This window comes from Lithobates pipiens, unplaced genomic scaffold (genome assembly GCF_037356315.1).
Source record: "Lithobates pipiens isolate NorthernLeopardFrog02 unplaced genomic scaffold, aLitPip1_a1.2 Scaffold_24, whole genome shotgun sequence".
In the NCBI taxonomy this organism is placed as follows: Eukaryota; Metazoa; Chordata; class Amphibia; order Anura; family Ranidae; genus Lithobates; species Lithobates pipiens.
Window position 1 is genome coordinate 14345270 of NW_027507786.1, and position 19982 is coordinate 14365251.

At 46.6% G+C, this 19982-nt stretch overlaps 1 protein-coding gene across 1 annotated transcript; it reads left to right on the top strand.

The window, feature by feature from the left end:
- The first annotated feature begins 537 nt into the window (after positions 1-537).
- LOC143929559 (P2Y purinoceptor 1-like) lies at positions 538-18035 on the top strand. The gene is made up of 3 exons (XM_077453438.1): positions 538-693; positions 7063-7962; positions 17979-18035. The coding sequence occupies exons 1-3, from the start codon at positions 538-540 to the stop codon at positions 18033-18035; spliced, it is 1113 nt and encodes a 370-aa protein (XP_077309564.1).
- The last annotated feature ends 1947 nt before the right edge of the window (positions 18036-19982 follow it).

The following is a 19982-nucleotide window of genomic DNA, read 5'->3' on the forward strand; positions in this document are numbered from 1 at the left end:
TATATTGTAGTGCTTCAGTGCAGTTTTACTACTTTACTATCTAAAAATAGTGAGTTATTTTCAGTTAAAGTTTAATCTGCTCACATTTGGTGTTACTGCCCCCCCCCCTTCTTATCGATAGGTCTCTGTGCTTCTCTATGCAATCATGGCTGGTGGGAGGAGCCTGTACATAGCTTTCTGATGACATCATAGCACCCTGCCTCGGTACTCCCCTCAAGAGCCCTCAGTCCTGATGCAAGCAGTGGGAGGAGTTATGCAAATATCAAAATGCCTTGATAGGCGGATGTCAGTCTGGAGGAGTGCTGTCTCTTCTTTCTAAATTCTAAGGGGTGGGCGATGAGACCGAAGAGGCGGCTGATATAAATGCCGATCTTAATATTATTTTATTGATGAGGGATTGATTATGTGGACATTAAGATTCTCTCCTATGAGATGGAAGATTCCAGGAAATGTGTTTTCCGCTCTTTTATCACCCGCTGTGAGTGGAAGGAATCTCTCTTTGTTTTGTGGACGAGCGCTCGCTATAGAGACCGCAGTATGAAGGCTGAGCGCAGGCCGGAGCACATTGCTCACCCCCTCCCCCGTTACCTGGATAGATCTACAGAACAAACACGTATAAAAGGCTATCTACACCTCCTGGAGGAAATCAGAAGGAGCGGCGCTTGGCGGAGGATGGGAGACCCCTCAGAGCAGGTCAGTGCTGAGAGCAATTTATATTTAACAAAATATTGTAAAGCAGAAGTGTGTCAATAGTCCAATTCTGCTATTATTACTAAACTCCAGCCAAAAAAATAAAAACACCAACAAAAAACAAACAATAAACTATCATCCCATTTAGAAAAATCTAATTAACAAAAAAAAAGCATCTCTTGTTGCAATACATACTTTCAACCTGGAGCTCACACCCGCAGTACTTCTTTTCTGCCACAAGATGTCCTCATTCTGATAGCAAGCATTATTCAGGTCAGTTCTTCTGAGCCCAGGTCGCCCTGGACCTCACCCAGTGGCTGGACAGTGAAAGGATAAGCAGCACAGTGAAGATCTCTCTGTTCTCTCCTCCTATCAGCATGCTTTATGTCAGCGCATGGTCCCTTATTCTGCTCCTTCCAATGCTGTGCAGGGACTGCAAGAGGCGGATAACGGGGCAAATTCAGATACTTAAACTGCTTCTGTTTTTTTTTCTTTTTTTTTTTTTCTCTCTCCTCAAAGTCCAACCCCCTTCTCCATTTTTCTGTCTCTCCAAAATGTAGCCCCCCTCCCCCCTATTTTTTACTGTCTCTCCAAATTGCAGCCCTTCCCCCCCCATATTTCTGTCTCTCCAAAGCAACTCCCCTCCCCCCATTTTTCTGAGTCTCCAAAGTTCAAACACCTAACCCCCTTTTTCTGTCTCTCCAAATTTCAACTCCCTTCCCCCATTTTTGTCTCTACAAAATGCAACCCCCCCCTCCCCCCCATTTTGATGCCACTCAAAAGTTCAACTTGCCCCCCAATTTTTCTGTCTCTCCAAAGTTCAACCCCCCCCCCCCCCTCATTTTTCTGTACTTCAAAAGTTCAACTCCCCTCACTTTTCTGTTTTTCCAAAGTTCAAACTCCCCCCTATTTTTCTGTCTCTCCTACATTGCCCCCCCCCCCCATTTTTCTGTCTCTCGTCCCCCATTTTCCTGTGTCTCCATAGTTCAACCCCCTCCCCCCATTTTTTTGTTGCTTCAAAATGCAGCCCCCCCATTTTGATGCCACTCAAAAGTTCAACCCCTCTCCCCCATTTTTCTGTCTCTCCAAAGTTCAACCCCCCTCCCCCCCACTTTGATGCTACTCTAAAGTTCAACCCCCCTCCACCCATTTTTCTGAGTCTCCAAAGCTCAACTTCCCTCCTCCTATTTTTCTGTCTCTCCTACAACCCCCCCCCCCCCCCCAAAAAAAACTCTGTCTCCCTCTCCCCATTTTTCTGTGCCTCCAAAGTTCAACCCCCTTCCCCATTTTTCTGTCTCTCCAAAATGTAGCCCCCCTCCCCCCTATTTTTTACTGTCTCTCCAAATTGCAGCCCTTCCCCCCCATATTTCTGTCTCTCCAAAGCAACTCCCCATCCCCCCATTTTTCTGAGTCTCCAAAGTTCAAACACCTAACCCCCTTTTTCTGTCTCTCCAAATTTCAACTCCCTTCCCCCATTTTTGTCTCTACAAAATGCAACCCCCCTCCCCCCCATTTTGATGCCACTCAAAAGTTCAACTTGCCCCCCCATTTTTCTGTCTCTCCAAAGTTCAACCCCCCCCCCCTCATTTTTCTGTACTTCAAAAGTTCAACTCCCCTCACTTTTCTGTTTTTCCAAAGTTCAAACTCCCCCCTATTTTTCTGTCTCTCCTATATTGCCCCCCCCCCCCCCCGCCCATTTTTCTGTCTCTCTTCCCCCATTTTTCTGTCTCTCCATAGTTCAACCCCCTCCCCCCATTTTTTTGTTGCTTCAAAATGCAGCCCCCCCTATTTTGATGCCACTCAAAAATTCAACCCCTCTCCCCCATTTTTCTGTCTCTCCAAAGTTCAACCCCCCTCCCCCCCACTTTGATGCTACTCAAAAGTTCAACCCCCCCTCCACCCATTTTTCTGAGTCTCCAAAGCTCAACCTCCCTCTTCCTATTTTTCTGTCTCTCCTACAACCCCCCCCCCCCCCCACAAATTTTTCTGTCTCCCTCTCCCCATTTTTCTGTGCCTCCAAAGTTCAACTCCCTCCCCATTTTTTTGTCTCTCCAAAGTTCAACCCCTCTCCCCCCATTTTTCTGTCTTTCCAAAGTTGAGCCCCCTTCCCCCCATTTTTTTGTCTCCAAAATTCAACCCCCCCTCCCCCCATTTTGATGCCACTCAAAAGTTCAGCCCTTCCACCCATTTTTCTGTGTCTTCAAAGTTCTGCCCCCACCCCTTCATTTTCCTCTAACCTGCTTGTGTTCAAAAATAATTTTAGGGGTTGATTTATAAAGACTTTCCATTGCCATACACCCAGAAAGTGCACATATATTTGTTCTGTTGTAATGGAGGACAAAAAAGTTATTAGGCTATATCCTTTGCTGGTTGAATGTTTTTCATTGATTTTGAACAGAAAATACCACACCTGTCCACTAGATGGAGCTTAGTATTGTAAGAGATTCCTATGATACTTAGCTCCCTCTAGTGGCCAAATGCAGTCTTTTCCAGAAAATACCGCATTTGGCCACTAGATGGAGCTTAGAATTATAAGCGATTCCTATGATACTTAGCTCCATCTAGCGGCCAAATGCAGTCTTTCTAATCTAAAATTGCTGATTTACAATTGTAATCATAATAGGGTGACACCTGTCTCCTAATTATGCTCCTTCACTGTCATCCTGTCATGTACCCACCTGGTGGAGAGACTACAAATGGAGAGACAAAAGTGAGGTCCTTGACCTGGCCGGGGATGAGTCGGTGACCACGTGGTGCACAATAGAGAGGTCCTTGTCCTGACTGGGGTTGGGTTGGTGAGAAAGTAGTAGACAAAAGAGAGGTCCTTGTGCTGGTTAGGGGTGGGTTGGCCAATCAGTAGACAAAACTGAGGTTCTTGACTTGACCGGGGCAGAAGTGAGGTCCTTAACCTGGCTGGAGGTGGGTTGGTGACCAAGCAGTAGACAAAAGCAGTTTTCTTGACTTGAATAGGGAAGGGTTAGTGACCAAGCAATAGACAAAAGCGAGGTACTTGACTGGGGGGTGAGTTGGTGGCCAAACAGTAAGCAAAAGTGAGGTCACTGACCAAGCTAGGGGTGGGTTGGTGGCCAAGCAGTGGTCAAAAGTGAGATCCTTAACCTAGCTGAAGGTTGGTTGATGACCAAGCAGTAGACAAAAGGGAGGTTCTTAACTTGACTAGGCAGAGGTTGGTAACCATGCAGTGGGTAAAAGTGAGGTACCTGACTGGGGGTGGGTTGGTGACTAAGCAATGGGCAAAATGGAGGTCCGTGACCAAGACAAGGGGGAGATTGGTGACCAAACAGTGGGCAGAAGTGAGGTCTTTAACTTGGCTAAAGATGGGTTGGTGACCAAGCAGTAGATAAAAGTGGGGTTCTTGACCTGACTGTGGGTGGGTTGGTGACCAACCAGTGGGCAGAAGTGAAGTGCTTAGCCTGGCTGAAGTTGGGTTGGCGACTAAGCAGTGGACAAAAGTGAGGTCCTTGACCTGACTGTGGGTGGGTTGATGACCAACCAGTGGGCAGAAGTGAAGTCCTTAACCTAGCTAAAGGTAGGGTGGTGGCCAAGCAGTAGACAACAATTTGGTTCTTGACTTGATTGGGGAAAGGTTAGTGACCAAACAGTGGGTAAAAGTGAGGTCCTTGATTTGACTGAGGGTGGGTTGGTGATCAAGCAGTGGGCAAAAGTGAGGTCCGTGACCAAGCCGGGGGTAGGTTGGTGACCAAGCAGTGGGCAGAAGTGAAGTCCTTAGCCTGGCTGAGGTTGGGTTGGTGACTAAGCAGTGGACAAAAGTGAGGTCCTTGACCTGACTGTGGGTGGGTTGGTGACCAACCAGTGGGCAGAAGTGAAGTCCTTAACCTAGCTGAAGGTAGGGTGGTGGCCAAGCAGTAGACAACAATTTGGTTCTTGACTTGATTGGGGAAAGGTTGGTGACCAAGCAGTGGGTAAAATTGAGGTCCTTGACTTGACTGGCAAGACTTGCAGACTTTTGGAAAGATAGGCTTCATATACGAATATATTTGTCTGGAGTTCATATTTAAATTAAGCTAGTCACAAGTAAAAAAAAAAAACTACGTAGATTCTAAAGGCAAGACTAGTTTAGAAACACAGGAGTCGCAAAATGCCCCCACACTTTGCAGCATCCTAAAAGCCCAGACACAAGGACAAGCACTATGTATATGGGAGCTTCACTGGAGCTCCAATGTGTCGCTTGCATCCATCATCCCCTCAGGCAACGTGCAGAACCTTATTGACCAACACAAGCTTGAAGCTAACTGACAGGTGCTTTTATTTTATTGTAAGCGCTGCGTAAATTGACAGCGATATATAAGTACCATTAATAAATAAATAAATATTGTTAAAATCCTTAATATAAACATGACAATGAACTGTAATTTAAAAAATATATATATATACATTCACCCTATTCTAGTAGATGCTTTGGGGTTTTCCCCCAGGCATCACTGCAGAACTCCTCCAAGCCACCCAACTACCAACAAGGTCTTATTATCCATAAACTGGTGTTTGGTTTTATTGTCTGGTGTTCCTGAATTCCACCAACTGAGGTTTCTCTTATTTGGGCAAAAGATGTGTTTTCACGTTGAAGAAACCAGTCCACCAAACTCCGCTCTCCATCACCTCCCTCATTGTCCCCGGACAGATATAAGATTTGAGATCTGTGTTGCCACATCTGTAGTGGAAGGGGAGGGTTGAGAAATCAATTTGGATCTCGCTACTGTTTAATCACTATGATTTCTCCCAGGGGTGGCTGTATGTTCATTTGGGGGGGGGGGGGGGGGTGCTCAGGGAGCTCCCTTCTCCCTCTTGGGGGATGCTAGGAGGTGGGGGGAGCTCTGTGTACTGGGGGTACTAGGAGGTGAGGGGAGCTCTGTGTATTGAGGCTACTAGGAGGTGGGGGGAGCTCTGTGTACTGGGGGTACTAGGAGGTGAGGGGAGCTCTGTGTACTGGGTGTACTAGGAGGTGAGGGGAGCTCTGTGTACTGGGCGTACTAGGAGGTGAGGGAAGCTCTGTGTACTGGGGGTACTAGGAGGTGAGGGAAGCTCTGTGTACTGGGGGTACTAGGAGGTGAGGGAAGCTCTGTGTACTGGGGGTACTAGGAGGTGAGGGAAGCTCTGTGTACTGGGGGTACTAGGAGGTGAGGGGAGCTCTGTGTATTGAGGCTACTAGGAGGTGGGGGGAGCTCTGTGTATTGGGGGTGCTAGGAGGTGAGGGAAGCTCTGTGTACTGGGGGTACTAGGAGGTGAGGGGAGCTCTGTGTATTGAGGCTACTAGGAGGTGGGGGGAGCTCTGTGTATTGGGGGTGCTAGGATGGAGGGGCTCTGTGTATTAGAAGATGCTAGGAGGTGAGGGGAGCTCTGTGTAGTGAGGCTACTAGGAGGTGGGGGAGCTCTGTGTATTAGAAGATGCTAGGAGGTGAGGGAAGCTCTGTGTATTGAGGCTACTAGGAGGTGGGGGGAGCTCTGTGTAATAGAAGATGCTAAGAGGTGAGGGGAGCTCTGTGTATTGAGGCTACTAGGAGGCGGGGGGAGCTCTGTGTATTAGAATATGCTAGGAGGTGGGGGAGCTCTGTGTATTAGAAGATGCTAGGAGGTGGGGGGAGCTCTGTGTATTAGAATATGCTAGGAGGTGGGGGAGCTCTGTGTATTAGAAGATGCTAGGAGGTGGGGGGAGCTTTGTGTATTAGAAGATGCTAGGAGGTGGGGGAACTCTGTGTATTAGAAGATGCTAGGAGGTGGGGGGAGCTCTGTGTATTAGAAGATGCTAGGAGGTGAGGGGAGCTCTGTGTATTGAGGCTACTAGGAGGTGGGGGGAGCTCTGTGTATTAGAAGATGCTAGGAGGTGGGGGAGTTCTGTGTATTGGGGGTACTAGGAGGTATGGGCTCTGTGTATTAGGGGGTGCTAGGAGGTGGGGAGAGTTCTGTGTACTGGGGTAGTACTAGGAGTTGGGTCCAGATCTGTCTATTAAGGGGTGCTAGGAGGTGGGGGAGCTCTGTCTATTAGGAGGTGGTAGGAGGTGGGGGGAGGTCTCTGTGGGTGCTAGAAGGTGGGGGAGATTTGTGTATTAGGGGGTTGATGAGATGTAGAGGAGCTCTGCATATTAGGGGTGCTACAGAGTGGGGTAGCTCTGCACTGGGGTACAGGGGGAATGGGATGGGAAAAAGGGGTGCCGCGTTGGGGGGGGGTGCAGTTTCCCATCTTCGCACAGATTGACCATGTCCTGGCACTGATCACTCCTTATATAGGTAAGCTTGGAGGTGCCAAAAGTATTTGCTATCTAGATTTTGCACAAGAACCTTTTATTCAAAGAGTTACTGGTTGACCCAACTGACGTTTCTTTTTCTCTCTTTTCTCAGAGGGTAGAAGATGACTTTTGTGAGAAAACGGGCACCTTCTTGGGGACTATCCAGAGAATTATCTTCCCTATCACCTTCCTCTTCATCCTCCTGGTGGGATTGTCCCTGAACCTCGCTGTCATGTGGATCTTGGTAGCTCGGATCAAACGCTGGAACAGAAGCACCATCTTCCTCTTCAACCTGGTCCTAGCTGACGTCACTTGGGTCCTTTGCCTCCCTTGCTTGATATACTACCACTTCAACCATCTCCACTGGATCTTCGGCGATGCCGTCTGTAAAATAACCAGGACCATTTATCACACCTGCTATTACTGCAGTATCTATTTTGTCACCTGCCTAAGCATAGATCGTTACCTCGCCATCGTCCATCCTCTCAAGTCTTTGAGGATCCTCAAGAAACGCCAGTCCTTGCTCATCTGTGTGACCATTTGGATGGCGACGTCTATCAGTAGCTTGCCTGTAACCTTCTTGGCGGGAACCCAAGTCTGTGAGAACAATAAAACGATCTGCTCCCTCTATGTGTTTTCTGGTAAGACGCACATCACGCTGCCTTACTCTTTAATTTCAACCGCTATTGGGTGTCTTCTACCCTTCGCTTCCATATGCTACTGCTACTGTAGCAGTGTAGGTGAACTAAGACGTATTGAGTTGCAAAGAATAAAGAAGAGAAATCTATTGACCAAACTCATGTGCTCGGCGCTGGTCATTTTTGGTCTTCTCTACCTACCTTATCACGCCTCCCGGAACTCCTGCATATTTTTGAGACTGTTTATGTCAAACATGGCGGTGGTCATCGAGAGGGCGGATGCTCTGTTCTTCATAGAGATGGCCGTTTGCAGCCTGAATACCTGTATCAATCCTCTCTTCTGTTTTCTTGCCGGAGGGGACTTTCGGGAACAAGTTTGTCAAATAGCCAACTCCATCCCACCTATCAAAAAATGGAGGCTTAGGAACAGGAGAACAGTTTGCCCAAAATAAAACTTTTTTTTTTTTGGCAAGGCCAAACACGGCAAAACCAAAGACGGGCTGTTACTGGGGCTCGCCAGACCACGACATGTTCTATTTCCACCAGAAATTAAATGGCCTGTTTTGGAGCTAAACATTTGGGGTTCACCAATGTAGAAAAGGTCTCCAAACTTTCTAAAGTAAGACCTAGTTTACTGTCCTTCAAACTTTAGGGGGGGCAGGACTGTGCCCAGTGGGAGTAAACAATTTCCGATCTTTGGTATTAGGGGGAAAAATAGTTGGTGTCATTGGGAGGAATCGTGTTACATTTTTGTTGCCAGTGGAAGGAATTATGCCCAATCATTGGTGTCAGTGGCAGGAATTATGTCCCATCGTTGGTGTCAGTGGCAGGAATTATGCCCCATCGTTGGTGTCAGTGGCAGGAATTATGCCCCGTCGTTGGTGTCAGTGGCAGGAATTATGCCCCGTCGTTGGTGTCAGTGGCAGGAATTATGCCCCATTGTTGGTGTCAGTTGCAGGAATTATGCCCCATTGCTGGTGTTAGTGGCAGGAATTATGCCCCATCGTTGGTGCCAGTGGCAGGAATTATGCCCCATCGTTGGTGTCAGTGGAAGGAATTATGCCCCATCATTGGTGTCAGTGGCAGGAATTATTCCCCATCATTGGTGTCAGTGGCAGGAATTATTCCCCATCATTGGTGTCAGTGGCAGGAATTATTCCCCATCGTTGGTGTCAGTGGCAGAAATTATGCCCCATCATTGGTGTCAGTGGCAGGAATTATGCCCCATCGCTGGTGTCAGTGGCAGGAATTATGCCCCATCGTTGGTGTCAGTTGCAGGAATTATGCCCCATCGCTGGTGTCAGTGGCAGGAATTATGCCCCATCGTGGGAGTCAGTTGCAGGAATTATGCCCCATCGCTGGTGTCAGTGGCAGGAATTATGCCCCATCGTTGGTGTCAGTTGCAGGAATTATGCCCCATCGTTGGTGTCAGTGTCTGGAATTATGCCCCATCGTTGGTGTCAGTGGCAGGAATTATGCCCCATCGTTGGTGTCAGTGGCAGGAATTATTCCCCATTGTTGGTGTCAGTGGCAGAAATAATGCCCCATTGTTGGTATCATTGGCAGAAATAATGCCTTAAGGACCAAATAAAGGCAAGCAATGTTCCACATCCAGCCCCAGGGCCATAGTTTGGAGACCACTGATGTAGAATAAAGGGCTCAGGCTAAACTGGTATTCACAGTGGTAAACCATGAATGAGACGGGGACACCCAGGAACTGTCCAAATAGGTTTGTTCAGCAAGGCAGAAAATAAACCATTCAATTCAGAATAGATTTTTACATCAAGTCCATAGCATAAAAATAATAAAACATCAGCTTGTCCAAGTCACTAACTAAACTTATGTTAGTTCTTGACTAACAGGATGTCCTCCTAATGCATTCCCCCAAAACAAATAGGCAGCACTTGTACCTTCTTAGCCCTTGTACACACGGTCGGACATTCCGACAACCAAATCCGTTGGATTTTGTCCGACGGATTTTGTCCAACGGATTTTGTCCGAAACTGTTGCATACACACGGTCGGACAAAGTTGTCGGAAAATCCGATTGTACATAACGTGATGACGTTATTTCGTTACGACGGGACTACGTTCAGGCTAGTAGCCAATAGCTTTGGTCTAGGAATTTGATCTGAACATGCGTGGCACTTTGTCTGTCGGAGTAGGCTACACATGATCGGAGTATGTCCGATCGGAGCATTTTGTCGGAAAATTTTACAGACAAGTTGGAAAACAGTCCGATGGAGACCACACACAGTCGGATTATCCGATAAAACGGTCCGATAGGACACATTCCGTCGGAATTTCCAACCGTGTGTACAAGGGCTTAAGCCCCGTACACACGAGCGGACTTTTCAACATCCAAAGTCTGACGGAATGATTCCGTCAGACTATTCGATCGTGTGTGGGCTGCAACGGACTTTTGATTCGCAAAAGTCTGACAGACTTTAGAAAATGGAACATGCTTCAAATTTTTCCGACGGAACTCCGCCGGACCCGGTCCCTCCGAAAAATTTGCTCGTGTGTGTGCTATTCCGACGGACTAAAACCGACGCTAGGGCAGCTATTGGCTACTGGCTATGAACTTCCTTATTCGAGTCCAGTCGTACATCATCACGTTCGAATCCGTCGGAGTTTGGTGTGATTGTGTGTGGCCAAGTCCACTCATTCGGAAAGTCCGTCAGAACTCTGTCAGAACTCCGGCAGAACTCCGGCAGAACTCCTTTGGAAGTCTGTCGGACATAAGTCCTCTCGTGTGTACGGGGCTTTAGTGTTCTGTCAGCAGTCAGCGGTTTCACCCAGCAGCAGGCACTCATTGCAGAGAATGAGAGAGAGCCTTTAGCATCAGTCAGCTCACATATATAAAGGCCCATGGACAGGTGACTAGTTAGTGAGGTCTGACTAACAGGAAAAATGTTGGACCTGGGACTGGAGGCTTTATCTCACCCAAAGCTCTACAAAGTCTCCGGGTTTAAAGACTCAGATCAGAACTTATTAAGTTCCAAATGAAACAACAAGGCTTGCTTCCTCCATAGCAGACAGAAACCCCTGAGAACCCTCATCATCTACGTTGATGTCAATTTTGGTACAAATAAAGGAACGTTTGTTATGAGTCTTCTATGCCAATTTCTATAATGACATTTCTCAGAGGGACAGCAATAAAAACATTGTGAAAAGCTCAAACCCGTCCTTGTTCTACTAAAAATATGTTTTTTGTTCTTGTTCATGCCACTGTTAGAGAGATTTCCCATCACTATAATATATTCCCATCTTTGGGTTGTAGTATAGTAGACGGTTATTGGAGACCAAGGCAGTAACTGAACACAACCTGGGGGGGGGGGGGGACCTTGACCACACAACTAAACTATCTCTTGAAAAATAGAGAAGAAAATCTCTTCATATTTCTTACCTCTATCTCTTCAATGTCATTGGGGTAATAGGGGATAAGCAGAGTGATTCTGGAAAATGTTATTTCACCATCTGTGAAATTTGCCCGAACTGGTAATTCCCATTGTCTCTTATTGAGAAAAAATAGCTTTAAGAAAAAGACTCTTTTTTTGTTTATTTCAAACATGTTTATTTTTTATTTTTTGGTGTGGGGGGGGTCTATTTGGCTAGTTTGGTTTATTTAATTTATGATTGTATCTGTGTTTTATCCTTTTTGTATGCGTTCCTAGGTGTGTACTGTCTCTTTCAATATATATATATATATATATATATATATATATATATATTTTTTTTTTTTATTTTTTTTTTATTTTTTTTCTGTAAAAAAAAAAAAACAAATAAAAAAAAAAACGAAAGTAATGGGGCAAATTATGTATTATTTGCATGAGGACAGGTTTTTGGATAGATGAAAGGAGCTTTTGTAACCATTTATAACCACCAAACATCACCTTAATGTTACCTTTCGAATGTACCGTAGTTCACCTAATTTGCCAATTTTTTTTTTTTTTTTATGATAATCTGCCAATTTTCTCAATTTTGCTGATCCTTATTGGTCATCTTTTTGATACATTGTAATTCCCGTCCTCCCCGTTGTTGTTTAATGATCACAATTTGTTTTGAATCACAATTTGTTTTTCTGAAGCCGCGTACACACGGGGCGGACTGTCTGGCCAACTAAGTTCGTCAGACAATCCGACGGACAGTCCGTCCTACTTTTGAATGAACGGACTTGACCACACACGATGAACAGACAGTCCGCTGAAAACTTGCGCGATGACGTGTACAGCACGTACGACGGGACTAGAAAAACGACGTCCAATACACTGCAATGCAACCTTCCGCCGTGTAAATCCTTTCTGAGCATGCGCCATACTTAGTCCGTCCAACTTGCCTACACACGAGCGGATTGTCCGCTGGAACCAAAGTTGGACGGACAATATTACGGAAATTCCGAAAGACTTAGTCCGCCAGACCGTCCGCTGAAAAAGTCAGCTGAAGCCCACACACGAGCGGACTGTCCGCTGAAATGTGTTTCGGCGGACTAAGTTGGACAGACAGTCCGCCCGTGTGTACGCGGCCTTAGAATAAAGATTGCGATTCCCTCAAATCGTGTGATCTTTATTCTAAGCAAAACAAATTGTGATTCTCATTTTTGGCCAGAATGGTGCAGCTCTACTCCGTATCAATCACTATTCTTAGTATTATCTTATTTCTATCTCATTATTATTCTTTTTTCATTATCTCATTTATATTTTATGATTCCTCGTGATTTTATTTAATCTTTGGGAACATATTATCAATATCACGCAGTGACTATGTTTTATATGATGTATACAGTATATGATTATTTCTTATATAATACATATCTATATGTGTTTAGGATGTTCTAAAATACACCGTTTTAAATAAATGATTTTTTTTACGTTATTTTTATGTCAGCCTTTTTCAAACCTTTTACCTCCAGAGGCAAACGTAAAATAATTTTCAGATCTTCAGGAGCCCCAAGTCAATGGCAAAAAATGTTTCCCTTACTTTGAGGGTCAATTGAAAGAATGGAACCCTTACCATGATGGTTAGAATGCCATCCTTATAGATAGCTAAAAAGATAATCGTGCGGCGTCATTCTGCTGGCTTTACCAAGGGGCATTGTTGCGGGAACCATGCAGGCACCACCAAATAAAAGGTCAATCACCCACAGCTCAAGGAACCCATTGCAACCCCAGGAAGAACCCTAGGATTCCACGGAGCCCTTGTTGTTTTATATTATCTTATCTCAGCCCTGATGAAGGGAGGTGGTATTGAGTCCTTAAAATGCGTTGACCTCCCGTCATGTTCAATAAAGATTTACTGGACTCACATTGTATCTGTGGCGCTCCGGTCTTTGTACCGGAAATCAGGTCCTTCACATTCCTTGGTTCTTGTCTGATAACTTGTCTGCTGATGTCTCTGGTGGCAGAATGAGAGACAGTATCTCTCTTGGACGTGATTGCTGCTGGTTCAGGATCCGTACCTATAATACACTATACTGCATAAAATATTCTACTATAATGCTATCATCAGTGGGCGGAGCCAGACCACAGCGATGCGAAGAGCCATGCAAAGAGAGAAAAAAATGGTCATTAGAAAGAGAGGTAGGGAGGAAATCAAGCTTGAACAGAGTATAAGTCCCAAACAGATACCACAAAAAAAGGTAAACGTTGGCTTCAGGTTTTCCTGCACTCAAAAGTTGTGAAATAACCCAAACAGAATGTGCAGTTCTTTCCAACTGCTGGGACAATTACTTTTTGGTGTCCCCACCCCCCAAAAGCATTTTCTGTAATGTAGAATAGACAACTGTGAGAACGTGATACCTCATGGGAGGAGCAGAGAGCTATATCTCATGGGAGGGGCAGAGAATGATATCTCATGGGAGGAGCAGAGAGTTATATCTCATGGGAGGGGCAGAGAATGATATCTCATGGGAGGGGCAGAGAATGATATCTCATGGGAGGGGCAGAGAATGATATCTCATGGGAGGGGCAGAGAATGATATCTCATGGGAGGGGCAGAGAATGATATCTCATGGGAGGGGCAGAGAATGATATCTCATGGGAGGGGCAGAGAGTGATATCTCATGAGAAGGGCAGAGAGTAATATCTCATGGGAGGGGCAGAGAGTGATATCTCATGAGAAGGGCAGAGAGTTATATCTCATGGGAGGGGCAGAGAGGGATATCTCATGGGAGGGGCAGAGAGTGATACCTCATAAGAGGAGCACAGAGTGAAATCTCATGGGAGGAGCAGATAGTGAAAACTCATGGAAAGAGCTGGGAGTGATATCTCATGGGAAGCGCAGAGAGTGAAATATCCTGTGGGAGATGCAGAGAGTAATATCTCATGGGAAGGAGCAGAGAGTGGCATGACTTGTGGGAAATGCAGAGGGTGGTCTCTCATGAGAGGAGCTGAGAGTGGCATATCTTATGGGAAATGCAGAGTGATAACTCATGGGAGGAGCTGAGAGTGATATATCTTGTGGGGGATGCAGAGAGTGGTATCTTGTGGGAGGAGCAGATGGTGATACCTCATGGGAGGAACAGAGGGTGATACCTTGTGGTAGAAGCACAGAGTGTTATCTCATGGGAGGAGAAGAGAGTGATATCTCATGAGAGGAGCAGAGAATGATATATCTTGTGGGAGATGCAGAGGGTGATATCTCATGGAAGGAACAGAGGGTGATACCTTGTGGTAGGAGCACAGAGTGATATCTCATGGGAGGAGAAGAGAGTGATACCTCATGGGAGGAAAACAGAGTGATATCTCGAGAGGAGAAGAGAGTGATATCTCATGGGAGGAGGAGAGAGTGATATCTCATGGGAGGAGCACAGAGTGATATCTCATGGGAGGAGAAGAGAGTGATATCTCATGAGAGGAGCAGAGAATGATATATCTCGTGGGAGGAGCACAGAGTGATATCTCATGGGAGGAACAGAGAGTAATACCTTGTGGGAGAAGGAAAGGCTGATATCCTGTGGGTGGAGGATGGAGACAAGCTAGTATCGGGAAATATTGTCATTAAAGTATATCTAAAGACAGCATTTTTATTTCATTTTGGATAGAGTAGACAAGGTCAGGAGCCATGTTGATATATATCGTTGTCTTTGTCCCTTTGGGGAAATTTCCCCTCATGCCCTGTTCTGGTGATTCCTATGATTAAGCCCTGACTGTGGGTGAAACATGTTATGGTCTGTCAGAGTAACGATGCAAGAATTGCCATGCAGTGGTCTCAATAAAGTTTATTAAACCTAGTGGTGTCCGGTTGTACTGCTTGAAAGGTTTTGAACTTCCTGTTCTGGTGACAATTGTAACTTTTGGGTTTTCTGATCACTTACTTTCCTGGTAGCTAGGGCTGAGCTATGGTTCATGCCAAACTCAGTTGGACCCAAACCCTTGGAAGACATGCCAACCACATCAGGTGTGCTCATTTTAGGCCAATGATGTCACCAGCATCTCTGATCCTTTGTTCCATGTGGCTGCAGGTCAGGAGATTTCATGGCCACAGCTGACTGGGCTGGTGGTCTGCTATCATGTGCCAGTTTCCCATGGGTTTGGATCGAGTCGAATTTGTGATGCCAATAATCCTTATTGGTAACAAGGGTGAATCTCCCCAATGGGGACACAGACAAAAAATACCTTCAAGTCTCAAGAGATACAAGAAATGGGCACCTGATTCAGTCTACTGGTGGCCACTTATATCTGGGTTTATTTAGTGCCATCATGCTTACTCAGTGAATATTAAAATGTATCTATAATAAAACGAATGCCTAATTCCAGGCCAGAACTTCCTCCTTCCCCTCAGTACTTTTTCATTTATACCTATTTTTCCAGGATTCTTTTGGTCTGATCACATGATACGCAGGGTCCTCTTTGTCCTAATCTGTCTTCCAGTGATGGGTGGTCCTAAATGCCGTTGAGAACAGCGATCCAGTCAGTACTCTTCTCCAAAGAATTCTCCAAGAACGGCTTCATGACACAACCCAAGAAGCTGGCCCACGGCGCTATGCACTTACGGGAAGTGGGATGAATGATGATGGTCATCATTCAACCTTGGGGAGGACCAGTACTGGAGCTCAGGGGGTAACTTGTGCAGTGCAGGAACAAACTGTAGATAGGGTGAGTGTTGCCTGGTGAGCATTTATATTCTTATAGTAACCCTGATGTAAGGGGGAACTCTGATGGGGATTTTGATGTAGAGGTGGGTACTGATAAGGACCCTAATGAAAGGGGATACTCTAATGGGGGCCCTGATGTAAGGGGGAACTCTGATGGGGACCCTAATGTAAGGGGGTTTTCTGATGGGGACTCAAATGTAAGGGGGTATTTTGATGGGGAACCTAATGTAGTGTATTCTGATGGGGACCCTAATTTAAGGGGGTATTTTTATGGGGACCCTGATGTAAGGGGATATTCTGATAGGGCTCTGATGTAAGGGGGAACTCTGATGGGGATCCTAATGTAAGGGGGTATTTCGATGGGGACCCTAATGTAAGGGGGTATTCTGATGAGGAACCTAATGTAGTGTATTCTGATGGGGACCCTCACTTAAGGGGGTATTTTTATGGGGGCCCTGATGTAAGGGGGTATTCTAATGGGAACCCTAATGGAAAGGGATATTCTGATGGGGACCCTGATGTAAGGGGTTATTTTGATAGTGACCCTGACGTAGGGGGATATTCTAATGGAGGCACTGATGTAAGGGGGAATGCTGATGGGGACCCTGATGTAAGGGGGTATTTTGATGGGGACCCTGATGTAAGGGGATATTCTGATGGGGCTCTGATGTAAGGGGGAACTCTGATGGGGACCTAAGGTAAGGGTGTATTTTGATGGGGGCCCTAAAGTAAGGGGGTATTCTGATGGGGACCCTAATGTAAGGGGATATTCTAATGGGGGCCCTGATGTAAGGAGGAACTCTGATAGAGACCCTAATGTAAGGGGGTATTTTGATGGGGGCCCTGATGTAAGGGGGTATTTTGATGGGGGCCCTGATGCAAGGGGGTATTCTGATGGGGACCCTAATGTAAGGGGATATTCTAAAGGGGGCCCTGATGTAAGGAGGAACTCTGATAGAGACCCTAATGTAAGGGGGTTTTCTGATGGGGACTCGAATGTAAGGGAGTATTTTGATGGGGAACCTAATGTAGTGTATTCTGATGGGGACCCTAATTTAAGGGGGTATTTTTATGGGGACCCTGATGTAAGGGGATATTCTGATAGGGCTCTGGTGTAAGGGGGAACTCTGATGGGGATCCTAATGTAAGGGGGTATTTTGATGGGGACCCTAATGTAAGGGGGTATTCTGATGGGGAACCTAATGTAGTGTATTCTGATGGGGACCCTCACTTAAGGGGGTATTTTTATGGGGGCCCTGATGTAAGGGGGTATTCTAATGGGAACCCTAATGTAAAGGGATATTCTGATGGGGACCCTGATGTAAGGGGTTATTTTGATAGAGACCCTGATGTAAGGGGATATTCTAATGGAGGCACTGATGTAAGGGGGAACGCTGATGGGGACCCTGATGTAAGGGGGTATTTTGATGGGGACCCTGATGTAAGGGGATATTCTGATGGGGCTCTGATGTAAGGGGGAACTCTGATGGGGACCTAATGTAAGGGTGTATTTTGATGGGGGCCCTATTGTAAGGGAGTATTTTGATTCTGATGCAAAGGGAGACTCATTTATTTATAAAACAGTTATTTTTTTCAGCTTGTGAATATTTGGAGAAAACAATATACTATGTGGCCCTCATACAAGTTTGATGACCCCCTAATCTAGAGTATCCCAGGAGCCCCCAATACAACGTTGCTGCGTGGCAGTGCCACCTCCTACATGGGCCCATAGGGAGAAACAGGAGGGAGTAACACCAAGCACTGACCCCTTAGATGAGTATTTGCATATTCAGTATCCAGGGCCCCGGGGCCCTCTAGGGTCCTCACCCTCTCCATGTCTATGCCCAGGCCCCTGGAAATGCCTCCTCTACCATCCCGGTGACTATTTTTCTGCGCTTAGATTGACCACAGTTTCACTTTAAAGGAGTTGCTCAGCTAATCTTCGTCATAAAATGATGGCGATGAATAATTTATTTCGGCGTGTTGTTACAAATAAGGAGTGCGACTCGCGGACCTCGCCTTCCATCGCCCTTCGTATTCCGCGTTGCGCACTCATTTGGAACCGGCGTAGGTCGGAGGAGCCTGCAGACGCACACAAACCTAATATGTTTATCTGCCTTATCATTTCCTTCTCCATAACCAGACTAATTAATCACGTTGGGTTTATTTTTCCTTATCGGGTTTTATAAACCGCAAAACGTAATTGAGGGAGCGCGTGACACCTGTTTTGATGCTGGAAAAGGTCAAGCTGGAATCTCGTGAATCTGTTATGTTTCTATGGATCTGTTTATCTCAGGTGACACCACCGGAGGAAAGACCAAAGTTGCCCTTCACAGGCGCCATCCCGGGGTGATGGGAAGATGTCAGATTTCCGGGAGCAACACTGATACCTTTTTTTTTTTTTATCCTTGAATGAACTATTGTGTTTATTATTATTATCTAGTTTATTATTGTAAGATTTTCATGAAATCGCTTTTACACATTTGTACATTTTCAGATTCTCTTTCTAGTGGTTATCTTCAATCTAGGCATCTAGGCAGTGGCGGCCTGTCCATACAGGGCACAGGGGCGCTGCCCCCAAATCCACGTGCCCGGCCCCTAATCTACATGCAGGGAGCCGGACGCATGGATTCCAATGTGTTTTTTTTTAAAAATGCACAAGATTATAGCCGGAGGCTCTAAAAAAGGGTGGGCTCGGGGGCACGGAGATCGTTTGCTGACCCCTTCCCCCCCCCCCAAAAAAAAAATACCACCAGCCACCACTGCCCAGCCCGGTGTTATGCCGAGAACTGTCCCCCCATTGAATAGTGCCCGCTTCGTACTGTGCAGGCGCAGCGCTTGCGCAGTACAGAGGACAAGGAGATGCCGAAAGTCTCCGAAGATTAACGGCACCTGCGCACTTAATAGTACCTTGTGCCATGAGTCCAGGTTCAAGCCCCACCATGCAAGTGGACATACAGTAGATGATGTTAAAGAGCACTTAGTAAGACGGCCCCTCGCAGGCTTGCTTCCCTAGCCCCGCTTCGGGCACGGCCACGCTTCACTCGCCACGCTTCTGGCACGGGCTCGCTTCCCTCGCCACGCTTCTGGCACGGGCTCGCTTCCCTCGCCACACTTCTGGCATGGCCTCGCTTCCCTCGCCACACTTCTGGCACGGCCTCGCTTCCCTCGCCACACTTCTGGCATGGCCTCGCTTCCCTCGCCACACTTCTGGCATGGCCTCGCTTCCCTCGCCACACTTCTGGCACGGCCTCGCTTCCCTCGCCACACTTCTGGCATGGCCTCGCTTCCCTCGCCACACTTCTGGCACGGCCTCGCTTCCCTTGCCACACTTCTGGCACGGCCTCGCTTCCCTCGCCACGCTTCTGGCATGGCCTCGCTTCCCTCTCCACGCTTCGTGCATGGCCACGCTTTGCTCGCCACGCTTCTAGCGCAGCCTCGCTTCCCTCGACACACTTCGGGCACGGCCTTGCTTCGCTCGCCACGCTTCAGGCAGGGCCTCGCTTCCCTCGCCACGCTTCAGGCACGGCCTCGCTTCGCTCAGCAATTTTTTATTCTAACTATATGTCCACTTGGATGGTGGGGCTTGAACCTTCAAGGTCTCCTTGTCCTCCTTACTGCGCAAGCGCAGTACAGGGCAGACACTATCCGACGGGGGGACAGTATTCGACAAGACACCGGCATTCACTTCCAGACACTCCAAGACAATGAACAAGTCCATCAGCTTTTTTTTTTTTGTATTTTATTGAGGGATTAGAAGTTGGATGGGGTTAAGGAATTCATGGGATGCCCAGAAAATGATTCTTGCATGGTTTGGGATGATTCAGATATTCTCCTCTGTCGCTACACTTGCTGCAGACTATCTCACCTTCTCCCTCCAGCACAGTTCTTCAGGCGCAGCTAGCACATGGTTAGGCCTAACTCTGGTTTCAGCCAGGGCCTTGGCAAAGTTCCTTATTAGGTCTCATGTATGCTGCTGGTAAACGAACGTTCAGAGGCAGTTGGGCGCTTTTTTCAGCTGCCCCTGAACTCCTCCAATGTTATCTTACGTGTACATGTACACAGGTTCCTTTAATGTCGTTTTTAGGCAGTTGCGTTTATAGGCTTTTCTTTGAAGGCAAAAAAATGAGTTCAGACGCCGAAGTTTCCAACACAAAACGCTGCTAAACGCGCTACCAGCGTTTAGCCACGTTTTCGTTTATAAGCGTTTTTACAGGTGCCCTATTTTTTAACATTCCAAAACTTAAAAATTATAGCAAATGATGAAAAAAACACAAAAAAATATTTTTAAAAACTTGTA

What these genes read in the sequence shown, in the direction of transcription:
- LOC143929559 (XM_077453438.1), top strand. Translation starts at nt 538, where the DNA reads ATGAAGGCTGAGCGCAGGCCGGAGCACATTGCTCACCCCCTCCCCCGT. An exon ending in TGGGAGACCCCTCAGAGCAG is followed by an intron (nt 694 to 7,062) that starts GTCAGTGCTGAG and finishes CTCTTTTCTCAG; the next exon opens with AGGGTAGAAGATGACTTTTG. An exon ending in GAGGGGACTTTCGGGAACAA is followed by an intron (nt 7,963 to 17,978) that starts GTTTGTCAAATA and finishes TGTTTATCTCAG; the next exon opens with GTGACACCACCGGAGGAAAG.